The sequence below is a fragment of the Podarcis gaigeae genome, assembly GCF_964106915.1.
Source record: "Podarcis gaigeae genome assembly, chromosome: 13".
Taxonomy (NCBI): Eukaryota; Metazoa; Chordata; class Lepidosauria; order Squamata; family Lacertidae; genus Podarcis; species Podarcis gaigeae.
The window spans coordinates 4,133,493-4,153,752 of NC_139689.1; the positions used below are offsets into that span (position 1 = coordinate 4,133,493).

The 20,260-nt window shown below is 47.4% G+C and overlaps 1 protein-coding gene across 2 annotated transcripts; it reads right to left on the reverse strand.

Moving 5' to 3' along the window:
- Nucleotides 1–4,832: 4,832 nt before the first annotated feature.
- On the reverse strand, nt 4,833–19,609 carry SLC16A13 (solute carrier family 16 member 13). Of its 2 annotated transcripts, none has more exons than XM_083706841.1 (6): nt 19,510–19,609; nt 18,647–18,742; nt 16,844–17,059; nt 16,233–16,376; nt 8,767–9,540; nt 4,833–6,149 (listed from the first exon to the last, which is right to left on the reverse strand). In XM_083706841.1, exons 3-6 carry the CDS (start codon nt 17,052–17,054, stop codon nt 5,881–5,883), a joined length of 1,398 nt encoding a protein of 465 aa, XP_083562967.1. In that variant the 5' UTR covers nt 17,055–17,059; nt 18,647–18,742; nt 19,510–19,609; the 3' UTR covers nt 4,833–5,880. The 2 variants fall into 2 exon arrangements, with proteins under 2 accessions (XP_083562967.1, XP_083562968.1); XM_083706842.1 differs by having other exon boundaries at nt 18,647–18,774; nt 19,510–19,580.
- Nucleotides 19,610–20,260: the final 651 nt, after the last annotated feature.

The window sequence follows — 20,260 nt, forward strand, 5'->3', positions numbered from 1 at the left end:
TGTACAAAGAGAAAAGTTAGGAAATATGACTGTGATATGGTTTATGAAATAATGATATTGGAAATTGCTATATATAATTACTAAGAAATTCAGATGGAAGAGATTTGAGGAAGCCAAATAATATGTTTATGAAGATGGATCTTAATTAATTAAGTGTTAGTCAAGTGATGATCTGTTGTATTGTATGTTTTATATTCTTTTTTCTCTTTCTTTTTTCCCGTTTCATTCTTTTCCCTTTTTTATCGTTAATTCTTTCTTTTTTGTTATGTTTATGTATTGAAAACAATAAATATTATTGTGAAGAGAGAAAAAAGAAACTTGGAAAGTTGACAGCAGGGCACCAAATTTCACCACCACACCAACAGCCGTTTTATCTGAACGCTTTACAGAATACATGCTACACATTCCTCTTCAACCGGGCCTTTGGCGGATTAATTCTATCATAGAATCATAGAATTTAAGAAGGAACCCTGAGAGTCCTCCTGCAATGCGGGAATGTCCTTTTAAATCTGGTTTTGAGTGCGGGGGGGGGGGGGGGTTATTGGTTTGTTCGCTTGTTCGTTGCCTTTTTATTTTGTCTCTTCACCACTCGGAGTTCTACGGATGAAAGGTGGTATACCAATTAAAGAAAAACACCGTTACCTTTAGAAAAGTCCCGTATGCTCAGAGACTTTGCACCTGTCCATTGGGAGAGATAGGAAGCCCAGAACACTTGTTCTTTAGATGTCCCTTTTATGAAGAGGCACGTAGTAAGATCATGGATCCCCACTGGTGAGGCTCACCGACCTCCCGCAAAAGCAAAAATTTGACCTTTGCCTGTTAGGCAAAGATCTGAAGATAACCCGGATGGTCGCCAGATTCTGTGTACAGATCTTTAGGCGCAGACCATCGCCCAACTCAAAATAAAAGGTAAAGGTAAAGGTACCCCTGCCCGTACGGGCCAGTCTTGCCAGACTCTGGGGTTGTGCGCCCATCTCACTCAAGAGGCCAGGGGCCAGCGCTGTCCGGAGACACTTCCGGGTCATGTGGCCACCGTGACAAAGCTGCATCTGGCGAGCCAGAGCCGCACACGGAAACGCCGTTTACCTTCCCGCTGGTAAGCGGTCCCTATTTATCTACTTGCACCCGGAGGTGCTTTCGAACTGCTAGGTTGGCAGGCACTGGGACCGAGCAGCGGGAGCGCACCCCGCCGCAGGGATTCGAACCGCCGACCTTTCAATCGGCAAGTCCTAGGCGCTGAGGCTTTAACCCACAGCGCCACCTGCGTCCCTAAACTCAAAATAGTCCGGCATGAAAATCCCCAAACTCGGTTCCATGGGTGACTCTGAGTCAACTCCCTGGGATAGTTTATTGTTGTACATTGTTTCTAAATTTATTGCTGTACATTGTTTTAATTGTCTGTTTTACTTCTGTGACTATACCCCCAAGTGTGTTTTATAAGCTGGTCTCCGACCGTAATAAATTATCTTATCTAAACACAATGAGCGAGAGGCAGCAAAGTGTGAGCCGTGGGGCTGAAATAACCAGTACCGTCCTTCGCCAGAGAGCGGTGTCGCTATCTTTCCGTTCAGAGGATCAGAGGAGAGTGAGTCAGTCGAGGACATGGGTTATTATACTCTGCCACTGAAGATTGGACTAAAGATATCTTTCGTCCAAAGTATGTGCGTCAGCATTTTAGGGTCTAAAAAGCACAGTGACCTAAGCCGTGTTGTGGCAACTTTAACATCCTCTCTCCCGACTTTAACACCCTCTCACCCACTTTGGGATGGTGTTTGCCCCCCCAAAAAATCTTAGGGTCGTGGTCCCCAGGCCTGGCCTGCAGATTTTGCCAAGGAACCAGAGTGTCTGTTCATTTCCCCATTAGTGATGTCGTCAGCAAGGCAGCTATGAAAAGTAAGCTTTGCAAGAAGTCAGTTGCCAGCCGACTTGAAAGTTAAAGGTAAAGGTAAAGGGACCCCTGACCATTAGGTCCAGTCATGGCTGACTCTGGGGTTGCGGCGCTCATCTTGCTTTACTGGCCGAGGCAGCCGGCGTATGGCTTCCGGGTCATGTGGCCAGCATGACTAAGCCGCTTCTGGCGAACTAGAGCAGCGCACGGAAACGCCGTTTACCTTCCCGCTGGAGCGGTACCTATTTATCTACTTGCACTTTAATGTGCTTTCGAACTGATAGGTTGGCAGGAGCAGGGACTGAGCAATGGGAGCTCACCCCGTCGTGGGGATTCGAACCGCCAACCTTCTGATCGGCAAGTCCTAGGCTCTATGGTTTAACCCACAACACCACCCATGGAAAATTTGCAAAAAGAGCCACAGATCAGTTGAGTCTTGCAAGAGAGCGAATAAACTTAAGAGAGAGTTTGCAAGAGAGTGAATGAACCTAAGGTCCGGGGGGGGGGGCGGCCAAGTGTGGCCCTCCAGCTCTTTCTGGCCCTCAAAATCTTCCCCCCAGGCAACACCCGTTGCTTCACACACTCCTCAAATGTTTTCAGCTGGCTGGGTTGTGTCTTCTGATCTTGCCTTCTGCCTATACGGAGGACGGAGACTGGAATTTACTCTATGCATAAAACCAGCCTCCATCACAAAGATAAATTTGCACCAGTTGCTCCACCCACTTTCACCTCTGGCCATGCCCACCGCTGGCACCCGGCCCTCAGCAGGTTGCCCAGAATGGAACACGGCGGAAGGTCGTGTGGAAGAAGGTCAGCGGTTCAAATCCCCACGACGGGGTGAGCTCCCGTTGCTCGGTCCCTGCTCCTGCCAACCTAGCAGTTCGAAAGCATGAAGTGCCAGTAGATAAATAGGTACCACTCCGGCGGGAAGGGAAACGGCGTTTCCGTGCGCTGCTCTGGTTTGCCAGAAGCGGCTTAGTCCTGCTGGCCACATGACCCGGAAGCTGTACGCTGGCTCCCTCGGCCAATAAAGCGAGATGAGCACCGCAACCCCAGAGTCGGCCACGACTGGACTTAATGGTCAGGGGTCCCTTTACCTTTACCCACTTACCAGTGGTTCCTGCCTTGCCGGGGTGGGGTGGGCTGGATGACCTTTGGGGGTCCCTTCCAACCGTACCATTCTGAGAGCCCCATTGGGCTCATTCACTGCCTAGCCAGTGTGGTGCAGTGGTTAGAGTGGAACCTGGGAGACCAGGGTTTAAATTCCCCATGAAGCTCCCTGGGCACCCTTAGGCTCTCAGCCTGGTCTGCCTTACAGGGTCGTTGTACGGAATAAATGAAGGGGCTGGGGGAGAACCACGTACCACCTTGAGTTCCCACAAAAGCTGGGATATAAATGCAATAAGTAAATAACTGCCTTAATATATATATATTTTTGCTTCCTGTCCCTTTTTCCTCTTGTTTGTTTTCCATGCAAATTTAGGACCGGGAAACTTATGGGTGAAAGTGTTGAGACAGCCCGATCCCTCTCCCTTCGCCGGCTGCAAGATTTCTGGCTTAAAGGATAATGATTTTATTGCAGAGGGGAAAAACAAGTTCCAAAGGGTGAGATTCTGGCCCGTGGAGAGGGGCCCAGCACACCCGAAGGCCTCAAAGTCCACCAGGTGGCTTCGAGGTCAGCTGCTTGCCGAACTTGCCTGAGATCATCCTTCCCTTCCCTCTTCCAGCTCTCTAGAGCAGAGGTAGGGATCCTGGTGCCCTCCAGCTGTTTTCGACATATGTATTTGCAGCCAAAAAGCAGCAAAAGATGTTGTTTGCATTGCTGCGATTGGGCTGGGGGACTCCTTTGAGACTCTCCAAACTCTTATCTATTCAGAAACAGAGTTGGCGACGCTCCTTCGAGAACTGAATGGAGACTCTGGGTCCTGTGGAACTCTCTGCCACTAGATTCAGCAGCACTGTTTCAACTTTTAAATGCCTGCTGAAAATTTGACCAGGCCTACACAGGCAATGAAGAATATGGCTTCCACAAGGGTTAACTAGTGCCTGTTTTTTTAATTTATACATATATGTATCTTTGCTGTATGGTTTTCCTAGAATTGTAGCGTCAGGAGGGGACCCAACGGTCATCTAGCCCAACCCCCTGCAATTCATAGCTGCCAACTTTCCTCCCCTTTTTAAGGGAAATTCCCTTATTCCGAATAGGATTCCTCGCAAGGAAAGGGAAAAGTTGACAGCTATGCTGCAATGCATTTGTGTTGTAAACCACTTTGTTATTTTTAAATGAAATAGTAGCCTATTTTTTAAATAAATAAATACAATAAAATACAGTAATGTATTCCCTTAGGGCAGTCTTTGCCAACTTGGTGTTTTAGATAGCTGCAATGGGCAAGGGCTAATGGGATTTGTGGTTTGCAACCATCAGAAGGCGCCAGATTCGGAACCAAATGCTCCATTTCCCGAACTACCGTATTTTTTGCTCTATATGACTCACTTTTTCCCTCCTAAAAAGTAAGGGGAAATGTGTGTGCGTCTTATGGAGCGAATGCAGGCTGCGCAGCTATCCCAGAAGCCAGAACAGCAAGAGGGATTGCTGCTTTCACTGTGCAGCGATCCCGCTTGCTGTTCTGGCTTCTGAGATTCAGAATATTTTTTCCTTGTTTTCCTCCTCCAAAAACCAGGTGCGTCTTGTGGTCTGGTGCGTCTTATAGAGCGAAAAATACGGTATGTCTCCCAAACAAAATGAAAGGGCTCAAGGATGATTCACTAACCCCACTCCCCACAAACACTTATAACAGTGGGTGGCGGATTTGGAGACCCTCCAGATGTTGGACCCTGACCCCTCCCAACATGTGGCCACAGGTGAGAGTTTGAGAACATCTGGAAAGCCCCCCAAAGATAGCCACCCCCTCCTTGCAAGAGGTGATCAGATGAACAGCTCCAGCCATTTTCGCTGTGGAGTTTATTTTCACAAACTGCCGGAATGACCAAATTAATAAATTAAGAATAAATACGGCCGCAGACTGCAGAAAACAGTTCCGTCAAAACGTCACGCTTTTAATCCTAAATTGAACGGGGTGGGGAAGGAGTCACATTTCAGAGTTTACAATGGATGCTCTGATCCGTCCTCCCTTGCGGAAAGTTGCAAAATTGACCCCACGATTGCGTGAAGGGAGAGGGGCGGATGCTACGAGAGACGGCGGCTCTGCTAGCCAAACGGAAGGGGTTGGCGTTTACTATTTCAGAGGTCTGCGGATTGACCGGGTTATGGGATACTGAAGTCCCTCCCCTACGAACGTCCTGGAATGTTCAAATGCTACGAGGGTCTTTTCCGGGGGGTACTGAGTCCCTTGCATGGGCTTCGATGAGGAGCCTCGTAAAAGTTTACAGAAGGCATTCCTCTGGGGAAACCGGCGGCCCAAAGTTCGCCTCCACGTTCGGTTGCTGGAGTGAGTCTGTTTTCATGCACCTGGTCCAACCTCTGTGAGTGGCTCAGAGGAACGGTGGTGCGTTAGTTAAGGCACGTGCAAAGGGAAATACCAGCTTCCACAACAAGAAAACCAGCTCCTCTTCAAGGACGCATCTGCACACCACACGGAACTACAGTTCCCAGCGCCCTTAACAAACTACAACTCCCAGGATTATTACTTTTTGCTTTAAATGCATGGTTTGAAGATGCCACCCAAACCTTCTCACCCCACACTGGTCCCAGCAAGGTAATTCTCTCTAGTCCTGGAGTAGCCAATGTGCTCCTCTGGGTATTGTTGGACTACAAGGCCCATCATCCACAGTTAACAGCCAGGGATGATGGGAGCTGTAGTCTAGCAACGTATGGAGGGCCTCAGGTTCCCCATTCTTGTTCTTTAACCTTTGCCCACCGCACAGATGTTGGACTACAACTCCCACCATCCACAGCCAGCTTAGCCAACAGCCAAGGATGATGGGCATTGTAGTCTAGCAACACCTGGCTGGGAAAGGCTGGCCTTGGGTGATCAGCTCTTCGTCAGCGGCTCCTCTGTCTCAGGCATGACCTTGTAAGGGTGGCAGTCGTGGGGAGGGAGGACCCCCACGGGAGCAGTTGCTGGTGCCAAGAGAGTGCCCTCGCCAGCTTCCATCTTGGCACTGGGTTCTGGCACAGACGGAGGGGCAAGGCAGCTGCAGAAGTTGGGCAAAGTCATCAGGACGAGGCTTCCGGCGAACATGAACGACCCGGCCGCTAAGAAAGAAGCAACGTAGTCACCCGTTGCGTCCCTCAGCCAACCTGGAAGAGAAAGGAAGAGCGACCTAGAACAACCTAGAACAGTCAGTGCCAACCTAGTGCTCTCCAGGTGTTTTGCACTATAGTTCCTGTCAGCCCCAGCCAGTGGTCACAGACAGGAAGAGATGAGGTCCTAAATACCTGAAGGGTACGAGATTGGGGAAGGGCGGTCTAGAACATAAGCCTCGACACACCTAGAATATAAGCCTCAAGACACACCTAGAACATAATAACTGGCAGTGCCGTCACTTTGCCCAGAAAGGGCTGTTTAGAGCAGAGTTTCTCAACCTGTGGGTCCCCAGATGTTGTTGGACTACAGCTCCCATCATTCCTCGCCAGCATGACAAGTGGTCAGGGGTGATGGGAGTTGTAGTCCAACAACATCTGGGGACCCACAGGTTGAGAACCGCTGGTTTAGAGGCAGATACTCCCAGGTTCATATCAAGGTAGGCCTTCGAGAGACTCTTGGTGAACCGTTGCTAGTCATGCACTACAACTCCCATCAGCCCCTGCCAGAAGGGTCAGTGGTAAATGATGATGGGAGTTGTAGTCCAATGACATCTGGGGACTCGAGTTTGGGAAAGGCTGCTCTATTGGAAAGTACTTCAGTCCCAATGCCCCTCACCTAGACGTTGTTGGACTACAACTCCCATCATCCTGAGTCAGCTGAGTTGATTTCTCATGGATGATGGGAGCTGCAGTACGACGGGAACCGTGTTGGCTACCCGCTGGCACAGGCCACACGGAGGTAAATGGACCCCCTGACAGAGGGCCATTCCTGTGTTCCTATCTCGCGCCTTGAGCTGGGAACCAAACGCAACTGCGTAGGAAACCCGCTTCGCCTCCCTGCGGAGACAGAAATTTATTTGGAACATGTTCGGCCACACACACCCCTTAACCCAGTTCCAATTCCAGAAGCTGCAAACCTGCTTTATATAAAGGTCCGGCATGGAACCAATTATTTGTGAGGAGCTAAAAGGCTCATTTAAGGGACGTGGGTGGCGCTGTGGGGTTATACCACAGAGCCTAAGACTTGCCGATCAGAAGGTCGGCGGTTCGAATCCCCGCGATGGGCTGAGCTCCTGTTGCTTGGTCCCTGCTCCTGCCCACCTAGCAGTTCGAAAGCACGTCAAAGTGCAAGTAGATAAATAGGTACCGCTCCAGCGGGAAGGGAAACGGTGTTTCCGTGCGGTGCTCTGGTTTGCCAAAAGCAACTTAGTCATGCTGGCCACAGGACCCGGAAGCTGTACGCCGGCTCCCTCGGCCAGTAAAGTGAGATGAGCGCAGCAACCCCAGAGTCGGTCACGACTAGACCTAATGGTCAGGGGTCCTTTACCCTTTACCTTAAAAGGCTCATTTATGTGCCGGAACAGTTAATACGGGAGGAAAATGCAGGCCAGGATCAGAGCCACGTGCAGTGGTTGCGAGTGTCAGAATAGGACCTGGGAGAGGCCGGCGTTCAAATCCCCACTTGGCCGTGAAGCTCACTGGGAGACCTTGGGCCATAGCTGTCAACGCTTCGCTTTTTTAAAGGGAAATTCCCTTATTCTGAATAGGATTCCTCGAAAGAAAAGGGAAAAGTTGACAGCTAGACACCGGGAATGCCCATTGCGGATGCCCACTTCAGAAAGGGGATGCTGCTGCGCTAGTAACATGGAAAGGTGCCCTGCCTGGATCAGGCCTCTTGGACAGATTCCTGCATTGCAGTGGTTAGAATCATAGAATCATAGAATCCTAGAGTTGGAAGAGACCATTCGAGGTTACCAGCATGAGTTTGACCAAACTGCGGGAGGCAGTGGAGGACAGAGGTGCCTGGCGTTCTCTGGTCCATGGGGTCACGAAGAGTCGGACACAACTAAATGACTAAACAACAACAACACAAGGGCCATCGAGTCCAACCCCCTGCCAAGCAGGAAACCCCATCAGAGCACTCCTGACATATGGTTGTCAAGCCTCTGCTTAAAGACCTCCAAAGAAAGAGACTCCACCACACTCCTGGGCAGCCAATTCCACTGTCAAACAGCTCTTACTGTCAGGAAGTTCTTCCTAATGTTTAGGTGGAATCTTCTTTCTTGTAGTTTGGATCCATTGCTTCGTGTCCGCTTCTCTGGAGCAGCAGAAAACAACCTTTCTCCCTCCTCTATGTGACATCCTTTTATATATTTGAACATGGCTATCATATCACCCCTTAACCCCTTAACCTGGATTAGATGACCCTTGTGGTCCTTTCCAACTGCTACAATTCTTCGATTCTACATTCTTTTTTTTTTTAATTACAGTGGTAAGGTAAAGGCAAAGGGACCCCTGACCATTAGGTCCAGTTGTGGCCGACTCTGGGGTTGCAGCGCTCATCTCGCTTTACTGGCCAAGGGAGCCGGTGTACAGCTTCTGGGTCATGTGGCCAGCAGGACTAAGCCGCTTCTGGCGAACCAGAGCAGCGCACGGAAACGCCGTTTACCTTCCCGCCGGAGTGGTACCTATTTATCTACTTGCACTTTGACATGCTTTCGAACTGCTAGGTGGGCAGGAGCAGGGACCGAGCAACGGGAGCTCACCCCAACGCGGGGATTCGAACCGCCTACGTGGTGGGCAAATAAATGTGATAAATGGCACCACCTACCAGAAAGGGGCGCCCCCAGCAGCCCCCCGATGCTCTCGATCATCTGCAGCAGCCCCATGGAGCTGAAGATGTTGGCGATGCCCACGATTTCGGGGATGATGGAGAAGACGACGGGCGTCAGGGCCCCCGAGCAGAACCCGTAGCAGAGGCTAATGGCCACCAGCAGCGGGTAGTCGCGGCCCCACGGGATGGCCACCAAGGCCACGCCGGTCAGGAAGGTCCAAGCCACCAGGATGCGGGCAAGGCGGCAGCCGTGGCAGTTGGCCAGCCAGCCTGAGAAGAGGCGGCCGCACAGGTCGGCCACGGCCGCCAGCGACATGAGGAAGGCCGCCTGGTACTCGTCAAAGCCCAGCTCCCTGGCACGGGCCACCAGGTGGACGTAGGGGACGAAGTAGCCCGTGTTGACCAAGGTGACGGCCAGGACGAACCTCATGAAGGTGAAGTGGCCCAGGAGGTGGAGGCCGAAGAGGGAGGAGAATCGCGACCAGCACGTCCCTCTCGCACCGCGGCCCGCCGGACCGGGCAGGTCTTCCTTGAGGGTGATGGGGCGGATGAGGGCCCCGCAGACCACCAGGTTGAAGGACATGCCCGCCACAATGAGGAGGGCCCCTCGCCAGGCATAGGTGTCCACCAGGAGCTGGAAGAGTGGCGAGAAGGCGAAGGACGAGAGGCCCACACCCGTCAAGGCCAGGCTCGTGGCCAGCGTCCGGCGACGCTTGAAGTAGCGGGCGACAGACGCCAGGGAGGGCGTGAAGACCAGGGCCCAGCCGAAACCTGACGAGATAATATAATAATAATAATATTCACACCTCGCCCATCTGGCTGGGTTTCCCCAGTCACAACAAAACACTAAAATACAATAGCCTATTAAACATTAAAAGCTAAAGAAACAAAATTGGAGTTTTTATTTTTAAATACAGAGATCTGGATGGAAAAAAATGGACCTTTTTGAGATAGAGTTTTTCTAAGATTGGACGCTCGAAACTAAAGATGATCAAAAAGACGGCAAAGACTATTAAAAAGACGGCAAAGTGGACTTGTGAAGGATTTCGGCCTAGATGTGGGATCTCCAGGATAACAACAGGCATTGATGGACATTGGGGAATGTAACCGGGAAAGGGGGGAGGGAAATTTGGAATCCAAAGGGTGTTAAATTATACTTTATTCATTTTTCTATTTTCTTTCATTTTAATCTGTTCTGCATATTAAAGAGGGGAACTCGTGGAAGGGAGCGGGGTCGATTTTAGGGGATGGAAAAACATTTTTAACATTGGGTTAATTATAATAAGTTTAAAATTGGGGGTAAGAACTTGCTGAATCCATTTGAACGAATTGGAATACAAGAGGGGGTGGGGTGGGGAAGTCCTGGAAAGATGCGAATGAAAACAAGGTTATAAAATGGATGTTTTATTTCTTTTCTTTTTTCTGTTATATTTGAAAATGTTCAATAAATATTATTAAAAAATAAAAAAAATAAAAGCTTCCCTAAACAGGTCTGCCTTCAGATGTCTTCTAAAAGTCATATAGTTGTTTTTCTCTTTGACATCTGGTGGGAGGGCGTTCCACAGGGCAGGTGCCATCACCGAGAAGGCCCTCTGCCTGGTTCCCTGTAACTTGGCTTCTCGCAGGGAGGGAACCGCCAGAAGACCCTTGACGCTGGACCTCAGTGTCCGGGCAGAACGATGGGGGTGGAGACGCTCCTTCAGGTCTACTGGGCCTTTGAGGCTGTTTAGGGCTTTCAAGGTCAGCACTAACACTTTGAATTGTGCTCGGAAACGTCCTGGGAGCCAATGTAGGTCTTTCAGGACCGGTGTTCTATGGTCTTGGCAGCTGCTCCCTGTCACCAGTCTAGCTGCCGCATTCTGGATTAGTTGTAGAAACGAGAACGTCCCAAAGTGCTGGTTTTGTGCCTGCGGAGCTTTAAAATGGAATCGCAGAGTTGGAAGGTCATCTAGCACAACCCCCTGCAACACGGGAGTCGTTTTGCCTAGCGCGGCACTCGAACCCGCAGCCCTGAGGTGAAGAGCCTTGTGCTCTCCCCAAGGGAACTACCCCAATACCTCAAGGACCTATGAACCGACCCGGACCCTGAGATCCGCATCCGAGGCCCGTATATGTTTGCCTCTTTCACAGGAGGGTGGCAGCACGAAAACAGACCTTTTCGGTGGTGGCTCCTCATTCGTGGGATGCTCCTCTCAAGAAGGCTCGCCTGGTAACTTCATTATACACCTTTGGGCACCAGGCAAAAACATTCCCTCATCAACGAGGGCTTGGGCTGGTTAACATCTGATACCCTTTTAAAAACATGTTTGTGGGCTTAGTCGGCCAATTGGTGTTAAAGAAGGACAGGAATTTTTTTATGTATGCAACAGCAGCAGCAAGAATACTCATCGCAAAGCATTGGAAGACACAAGACCTACCCACTCTGGAAGAATGGCAGATGCAAGTAATAGAATATATGGAGCTGGCGGAAATGACTGACAGAATCCAAGACCAGGGAGAAGAGTTGGTGGAAGAAGATTGGAAGAAATTTAAAATTTATTTACAGAAATATTGTAAAATTTTTGAAAGTTAATGGCATTGAAATGAACTGAAGGGGTTCTAGCAACGAGGTTAAAAATAAGATTGGATGGATAGTCAGACAAATAAACTGGATATGAATTTGCAGAATTAATTTTAACAGGGATACAAAAGAGGGAGATGCGAGGAAGTCAAGAAAATAAGTGAATCAAAGATGAGAAGCAAAAAGAGGGATTTTTGTGTTTTTTCTTTTTTGTCTCAAAATGTGTTTTTTTTCTTTTTTCGAAACTATTTTTTCTTTATTTTTTATGTATTTTACATTTTTTGTGTATTTGCTCTTGTTTTTTCTTATGTTTGTTGTCTTTTCTAAAACTTAATAAAAATATTTATTAAATACTAAAAAAATAAAAAAAAATAAAAACATGTTTGTGGGAGGTTTATTCTTGTTCTTGTTTTTATCGTGCATTTTGTGTTTTTCTTTTTTTTATTGAGCTGCCCTGAGATCGACAGAGGAAGGGCAATATACAAATCAAATCAAATCAATCAATCAATGAATCAATAAAGAGCCTGCTGGAAAAAGGCTTTTCTCTAGCTGCAATCTCCATCTTTTCTATAAACATTTCCTTTCCCCAACTCGACTCGATACCTTTTCTGAGGCGAGGCGACCAGAACGAAACGCAGAAAGGGAGGCACAGAGATCCCCCAAAGAACAGAAGGATCAGGCCAAAAATGGCTGCCGGGATCAAGCCAAATGGCGCCTGTCTAGCTCAGCATCCTGTTGTCATGGTGCCCCACCAGATTCCCCGGTGAGGCGGCCATAAGCTGGCCGCTCCTTCTCCATCCTTGCGCCCAACGGTCGTCATACGCAAAAATGAGATGCCATAGGTGGCTATTTCAAGATGGTGTCCTTCCATGAGGGGAATAATAATTAATAATAATAATAATAATAATAATAATAATAATAATAATAATAGTTATGTTCTCACCCTGGGCCAGCAGGGGGATACTGTAGATAGTTATGCAAATGAAGGATCGAAAGTGACATTCAGTGATTGGATAGTTTGTATGCAAATGAAGGATCGAAAAGTGACATTCAGTGATTGGATAGTTTTAGAAAATGGCAACAGTTACATTGTTCTGGAGCTCTATATAAGCAGGCTGACTGAGCTCCTCAGCTTATTTCTGTTCCAGCTTACAAATAAAGAGCTGCTTTGGAAGAATCTCTGTGTCGTCTGATATGTTTGCCCACAACTTAACAACAACAACAACAACAACAACAAAAATTCCTTCCAGTAGCACCTTAAAGACCAACTAAGTCAGCTCTTGGTATGAGCTTTCGTGTGCATGCACACTTCTTCAGATACACTGTCTTCTTCAGATACACTGTGTGTATCTGAAGAAGTGTGCATGCACACGAAAGCTCATACCAAGAACTGACTTAGTTGGTCTTTAAGGTGCTACTGGAAGGAATTTTTTTTGTTTTGACTATGGCAGACCAACACAGCTACCTATCTGTAACAACAACAACAACAATAATAATAATAATAATAAATTTTATTTATATCCCGCCCTCCCCAGCCGAAGCCGGGCTCAGGGCAGCTAACAACAATAAAATAGTGCAACATTCTAAAAAAATTTCATTATAAAAATTAATTAAAATCAAATTGATGGCAACCATTAAGCTAAAATGAGGCCTAACCCTTCCCTCAGTTAGCCGCCCTCAGGAATTTTAACTCAAACCATGTCCGTGTGTACTAAAGTTTGCAAAACCACGTTGGAGTGGCATACAAAGGACGAACAAATTAAATCTGTGATGATAGTTTGGGCAAGAGATGTTGGACATAATATAATGTTTGAAGACTGGGAAAGGTTGTGGAGGAAAGGGATTAAGTTCACTGCATGTACTGCATTAAAAGAAAACATTATGAAAATGATGTATAGATGGTACTTAACCCCAGTAAAATTAGCAAAGATTTACCACACGAATGATAATTTATGTTGGAAGTGCAAAGAAAAAGAAGGTACTTTTGATCATATGTGGTGGACCTGCCCCAAGGTGAAATACTTCTGGGAAAGGATATACAATGAATTGAAAAAAAATGTTGAAATATACATTTATTAAGAAACCAGAAGCCTTTCTACTTGGAATAATAGGTTTGGAATCGCCACCCAAAAGATGTTTTTGTATGCCACAACAGCTGCTAGAATTTTGCTGGCCAAAAATCGGAAATTACAAGAAGTACCAACAGTGGAGGAATGGAAGATGAAGATGGGATTTTTGGAGCTAGCTGACCTGACCGGAAAAGTCCGTGACCAGGAGGAGTGGAAGAAATTCAGAGACTATTTAGCTAAATATCTGAAGATAATATAATTAGAATTACTTGCGAGTACCAAACAGGCCTAGGATTTGAAAATGTGATGTGCAATATATTATGTTAAAAGTGAAAAGAAAGTAAGATGTTCATTGACCAAGTAAATTTTATGGGGAAATAGTTTTGGAAAACTGTTGCAATGATTTATATGGAAACTCAGCCAATTCAAGGAAGTCACCTAACAATATTAACAAAAGTGGAATTATTCTTATCAGGATAAATGTTTGTTTGTTTTGATTTTCTTTTTCTTATCTGTTTGTTATAAATTTGGAAAATTAATTTTAAAAAATGGGGGGGGGGAAAGAAGTTTGCAAAACCAACACATAAATCTAAAATGAACAAATAAGCCATTGTGTATCATGGCTATTTCCTCAGGGGAACGGCAGCCATCTTAAACCAGAGCCTGACTTTCCTTCTTCCTCAGATATCCAAGTATCCCCTTGGATATATGGCTTCTCCTTCTCTCCTCCAGATGTTTCGGACCAAAACATTTTGGACCGGAACATCTGGAGGGTATCTGCTGTGGTTCGAAACATCTGGAGGGCATTGGCTTGGAGGGCATTGGCTTTAAAAAATGGCGGCCATTTTCTTCAAAGACTGGCTCAACGCTCTCCTCCCCTCATCTCTCTGTTACCTCAGCCTTTGCTAAAAAAAAAAAAAAAGGACCGCCAAATACCGTATTTTTTGCTCCATAACACTCACTTTTTTCCTCCTAGAAAGTAAGGGGAAATGTCTGTGCGTGTTATGGAGCGAATGCCTACGGACGGCGGGGGGATCTGCTGCAGTCGTGAGCAGAGGATCCATGGATCCCCTTCCTTCCCTCCTCCGTGGCTCGCTTTGAAACAGCAAAGCAGGAGAAGAGCCGATGAGTGGGGAGGAGAGAGGGACAGAGAGCCTGCTTACAAAGCACGGATCCACATGGATCCTCAGGATTTTTGCACTGGGTCACCCCAAATTCACCATCAGATCACATAGTGTGTCCATGGCTACAGCTTGCACCAAAGAAATCACGCACCCACTGTTGCCTGGGGCCGCAGTGGTGCAAAAACGTGGTTACAAAGCATGGATCCACATGGATCCTCAGGATTTTTGCATTGGGCTACCCCAAACTCACCGTCAGATCACATGTCTGTGGCCACAGCATGAACCACAAAAATCATACATCAACTGTTTCGTTTAGAATATTTTGTTTCTTGTTTTCCTCCTCTAAAAACTATGTGCGTGTTATGGTCGGGTGTGTGTTATAGAGCAAAAAATATGGTAAATATATTGAGATCTTGGAAGCAAAAATAATAATAATTATGCTCGTCAAGCAAAAAGATGGAAAACTAGAATCATAGAATCCTAGAGTTGGAAGAGACCAGAAGGGCCATCGAGTCCAACCCCCTGCCAAGCAGGAAACCCCATCAGAGCACTCCTGACATATGGTTGTCAAGCCTCTGCCTAAAGACCTCCAAAGAAGGAGACTCCACCACACTCCTGGGCAGCAAATTCCACTGTCCAACAGCTCTTACTGTCAGGAAATTCTTCCTAATGTTTAGGTGGAATCTTCTTTCTTGTAGTTTGGATCCATTGCTCCGTGTCCGCTTCTCTGGAGCATCAGAAAACAACCTTTCTCCCTCCTCTATGTGACATCCTTTTATATATTTGAACATGGCTGTCATATCACCCCTTAACCTCCTCTTCTCCAGCCTAAACATGCCCAGCTCCCTTAGCCGTTCCTCATAAGGCATCGTTTCCAGGCCTTTGACCATTTTGGTTGCCCTCCTCTGGACACGTTCCAGTTTGTCAGTGTCCTTCTTGAACTGTGGTGCCCAGAACTGGACACAGTACTCCAGGTGAGGTCTGACCAGAGCAGAATACAGTGGCGCTATTCCTTCCCTTGATCTAGATGCTATACTCCTATGGATGCAGCCCAGAATTGCATTGGCTTTTTTAGCTGCCGCGTCACACTGTTGGCTCATGTCAAGTTTGTGGTCAACCAAGACTCCTAGATCCTTTTCACATGTACTGCTTTCAAGCCAGGTGTCACCCATCTTGTATTTGTGCCTCTCATTTGTGCTAACACATCGCAGTTGCAGAGTCAGGGTAAAACCCCACAAGAGTGGATAGTTTGGGGGGGGGAAGCAGATTTGTACGGTGATTATTTGTTATTTCATGACATTTAGATGCTGTTTGATCGTTTAAGGACCCCAAGGTGGTTTGCAAAAATGATAAAGCAATAAATTTATCAATAGGAAAAATGAATGACTTTTTTTAAAAAAGATTAAAAATTGCATCGGCTTTGTAAGCATCGGGGACGGGCCTTGCCTAAGCAAGACTCATAGAAATGTAGAGTTGGGAGGGACCCCTGAGGGTCATCTAGTCCAACCCCCTACAATGCAGGAATGCTGCCCCCTTGGGTGGGCTCCAGGTTAACAGCCAGAGACCCATTGCACCGCTGGAGGTGTTTTTAGCAGGTGCCGAAAAGTGTACTTTGAAGGGACCTTGCCTGGTGTCAAGAGGCAGGGAGTTCCAAAGTCCACACTGAAAGATTGGTTTCTTGCAAATGATAGCCACGCAGTTTCGACGCACCTGAGAGGAGTCCGATGCAGAGGTACAGGTGAGCCAGGCAGGTGGCAAAGGAGGCCAGCAGGAAGCCCAGGCCCGAGAAAAACCCGCCGGCCATGACGACAGGGCGGGCCCCATAGCGAGAGCTCAAAGCGCTGCCCACCGGACCTGCCAAGGAAGAGGAAGGGATGCCGGTCACTGCATTGCTGATGCAAGAAGCAGAATCACCCTTCCCCAGTTCTGAACAGGAATTCGCACCCGGCGCTGCTATGGGCTATTAGAATCACAGAATTGCAGGGTTCGAAAGTGTGGGACCCAAAGGGTCATCTGGTCCAACCCCATTGCAATTCAGAAATATGGAGCAGAACTCCCCCATAGCACCATGTATTAATTATTATAATATTTATTTTTAATAGATATATTAGGACCAGTTTCTGATCTTTTAGTCCTTCCAGAGAAGGTCGCCCCATCCTTGGGCAACGTTCTGTCTCCATGCCCATCCTGCCTGAGCCGCAGAATGTTCGCGAGCGCTTCCGTGACATCACAGCACCCCGGCCAATGGCGAGGAAGGACACGGAAGGCAGCCCATAGTGCGTGTCCCACAAACAAACACACCCCGCCGCCACTCCACTCACTCGCAAACTGTTGCACCGCGATCCCAATCGAGGTGATCCAGGATATCCGCCCGGACAGCTCGTCAAAGTACGTCACGAACTCCACAAAGAAGACGCCGAAGGAACGGATCACGCCAAAGACCAACGCGGATTGGAGGAAGGCTGAGAGGACGATAATCCACCCCCAGCCGCCGTCCGGGGCTTCAGGGTGGACCACAACTGGCCCCAGCATGGATCCTGCTTGGAGAACGATGGAGACGGTCCAGAGGAAAAGAAAACCCTGATTATGAATGAAGCTTAGATTTCCTAATTATTGCTCAAGCAGCTTCTTCCAATAACACCCACCCAACTTTTTCCTGGCACGAGATTCAATTATTTTCTCCCCCCCCCCCAGTCATCATTAGAAGCACAGGGAAGCACCTGATCTCTAGATTCCCACATGCAAGAGAGGCAATGTGGTGCAGTGGTTAGAGCAGTGGTTACCAAACTTTTGTTTTGTTTTCTTTCAAATTTTTCAAATTAATTTTCAACAATTCAAAACAAACAAACATACAGACATCCTGTTTAAATCTTGGTAACATTATTAAGTGACTTCCTCAAATCCCCTTGGTTGAATTTCATCATATATCATTTTAAGAGTTTTCCAAATCGATTTTCTCAAAAAATTAACTTGATCACTCAACATCTTTCATTCTTTCTAATTTAGCTTTAAACATCTTAAGTCTTATCCTTACACATTTAAATCTATTATTTGCAAGCTTTTCCAATTGAGTTATCTTAACATATTTAGCTAAATAGTCTTTAAATTTCATCCATTCTTCCTGATCCTCCTCCTCCTTCTGTGATTTTAGCAGGAATGATATAAAGGATTTGGGAATAACTGACTGTTAATTGGTGAAAGGAGAAAAGTAAAATTACATTATATTAAGACAATTTACAGGACAAAAAATTTAAAAGAGGGAAAGGATTTGCTGAAATAGACAATCGAACTAGAATACAAAAAAGGGAGGTGTGAGGAGGTCAAGGAAACAAGCTAATGAAAGAATAGAAAGGAGATCTGATGCTTTTTCTTTTTTCTAATTTTGTTTTTGTTTAATGGGTTTTATTTTTTTATTTATTATTTATTTATTTTTTTATTTTTTATATTGTGGTGTGTTGCTTGTTTTTTGTTTATTTTTTCTTTTTATTTATTTTTTCTTTTTGTAATTGTTGAAACTTTAATAAATATCATTTTTTTTAAAAAAAATATACTCCTCCTTCTGGTCGCGGACTTTTCCGGTCACCCCCAGTGCCCCCAAACACTACAAAAAAGCAATATTCAGAATAGTGGCTTGCTTGACACACTAAGGCAGATAACAATAAAATCCAAAACAGTACACAATTAATTGCAGATTTATTCCGGTCCTGTTGGAGCCATTTAGTTCAACTGAACAAAGCTGATACCAGCCCGCCCTGCCTCTTAGCACCCAGTAGGTAATCCCATCTGGGTTTAGCGTGTCAGAATAGGACCAGGAAGACCAGAATTCAAATCCCTCCAAAGATGACCTTGGGCCTGCCTCCCGGCCCAACCTACTTCACAGGGTTGTCGTCAGGATAAAACGGACAGCAGCGAAAACCGTCTGCCACCAAATAAATAAATATGCAAAAACAAGGGTACCTCTGAGCACGTGCAGAGTCTGCCGCCACCCACCAGCAGAATTCCAGACCCTAACACTGCTGGATTTCTCTTCCCCTGCAAACCCCTTGGGGTTCTGCAGATCCACCTGAGAAATTGGGAATTCCTGGATGACTTTGCTACCTGTATTCCACCTGGGAGCTACTCACCCCTCAGTCTGCTCCCAGAAAACCTTTTTTCCTGCCTTCTTCAAACAGGTTGGCCATGGAGGGGCACCCTGGAACCTAGAGGGAGGTGCCAGGGATCTGGCGAAGGGGGGGGGTGCTTTTAGAAAGAGCTTTCAAGGTGGAGAGATAGGAGAGGAAGCGATGGAGGGAGAGAGATGGGGAAACCACAGAAACGGATTTGCAAACAGACACACACAGAGCTGATAAGTCAGTGCAAGGTTAATAATAATGATGATGATAATAATAATAATAATAATAATAGGGGTCTTAATTCCCAATAGCGTCTCCACTAACGGGGGGGGGGGATTTTGGAGAGCCAGGCGCCTTGCAGAAAAGCACGACCTCTGAATAAACGTTTTCCATGGGGGGGGGGGCGCATTTGGAAACAAAATTACGTGAAATCGCATGATAAGAAGAAGACCCAGGGTTTTTTTTTTGGGGGGGGACTTACAGGCCTCCTGGGACTCCCCCCCCCCGAGGAATTCCTGATCACCCACCCCAAAAAAGTAGGACCTCTAAATAAACGTTTTCCATGGGGGGGGGAAGCATTTGGAAACAAAATTACGTGAAATCGCATGATAAGAAGACGACCCAGGGGTTTTTTTTGGGGGGGTTACAGGCATCCTGGCACTTCCCTCCCCAATAGGAATTCCTGATACCCACCCACCCCCCAAAAAACCCCCTGCTGGAATCCCCCCCCCCAATCCCGAGTCCTATAGTGACACCTCCCCCGCCGCCCAATTTAAAAGAAATAAATGAAACCTTGGGTGATCTTCTTTTGGGGGCTCCCCCCTCCCAGAGAACACCCCCCCTTTTCCTGCCCCCCCCCGCCGTTTCGTTCCTACCGGGGGAGGGGGGAAGCCGGGAGCCTCCGCGTGAGCGGCTACAATGTTGCAGGATTCGAAAGGGGCGGGGCCCGGGGCGGGAAGCCACGCCCCCCGCCTCTCTCCTGCTCCCGAAAGGACTTCGCTATGGAGGTGTCGGTGGGTGGCGAGAGCGCGCAGGCGCAGTGGCGACGGCCGAGGGCAGGTTGAGCCGGCTGAGCATCTTGCGAGGTTCGGGCGCAAATCGGAGGGAAAGCGAGGCGCAGAGCGATCCTCGGCTTGGGGCGGGATCTGCACCTGCGGCGGCCGGAAGGGCGAGCCTCCAAGGCCGGGCGCAGTCTACCCCTGAGTCACATAGCTCTCAACTTTTCCCTTTTTAAAAAATTCCCTTATTCCGAATAGGATTCCTCGCAAGAAAAGGGAAAAGTTGACAGCTATACAGCGGGACGCAGGTGGCAGCTGTGGGTTAAACCTGTGAGCCTAGGACTCGCTGATCAGAAGGTCGACGGTTCGAATCCCCGCGACGGGGTGAGCTCCCGTTGTTCAGTATATTTTAATTTAGTTAATTATGTAATAGGTTTATGTTAGAAAATGAATATGGATGTTGAATTTGATGTTTGCCAGCAAAGGTCCGTATAGTAAAAGCTCTGGTTTTCCCAGTAGTGATGTCTGGAAGTGAGAGCTGGACCATCAAGAAGGCTGATGGCCGAAGAATGGATGCTTTTGAATTCTGGTGCTGGAGGAGACTCTTGAGAGTCCCATGGACTGCAAG

What these genes read in the sequence shown, in the direction of transcription:
- SLC16A13 (XM_083706841.1), bottom strand. Translation starts at nt 17,054, where the DNA reads ATGCTGGGGCCAGTTGTGGTCCACCCTGAAGCCCCGGACGGCGGCTGG. An exon ending in CGCGGTGCAACAGTTTGCGA is followed by an intron (nt 16,377 to 16,843) that starts GTGAGTGGAGTG and finishes CTTCCTTGGCAG; the next exon opens with GTCCGGTGGGCAGCGCTTTG. An exon ending in CTGCATCGGACTCCTCTCAG is followed by an intron (nt 9,541 to 16,232) that starts GTGCGTCGAAAC and finishes TTATCTCGTCAG; the next exon opens with GTTTCGGCTGGGCCCTGGTC.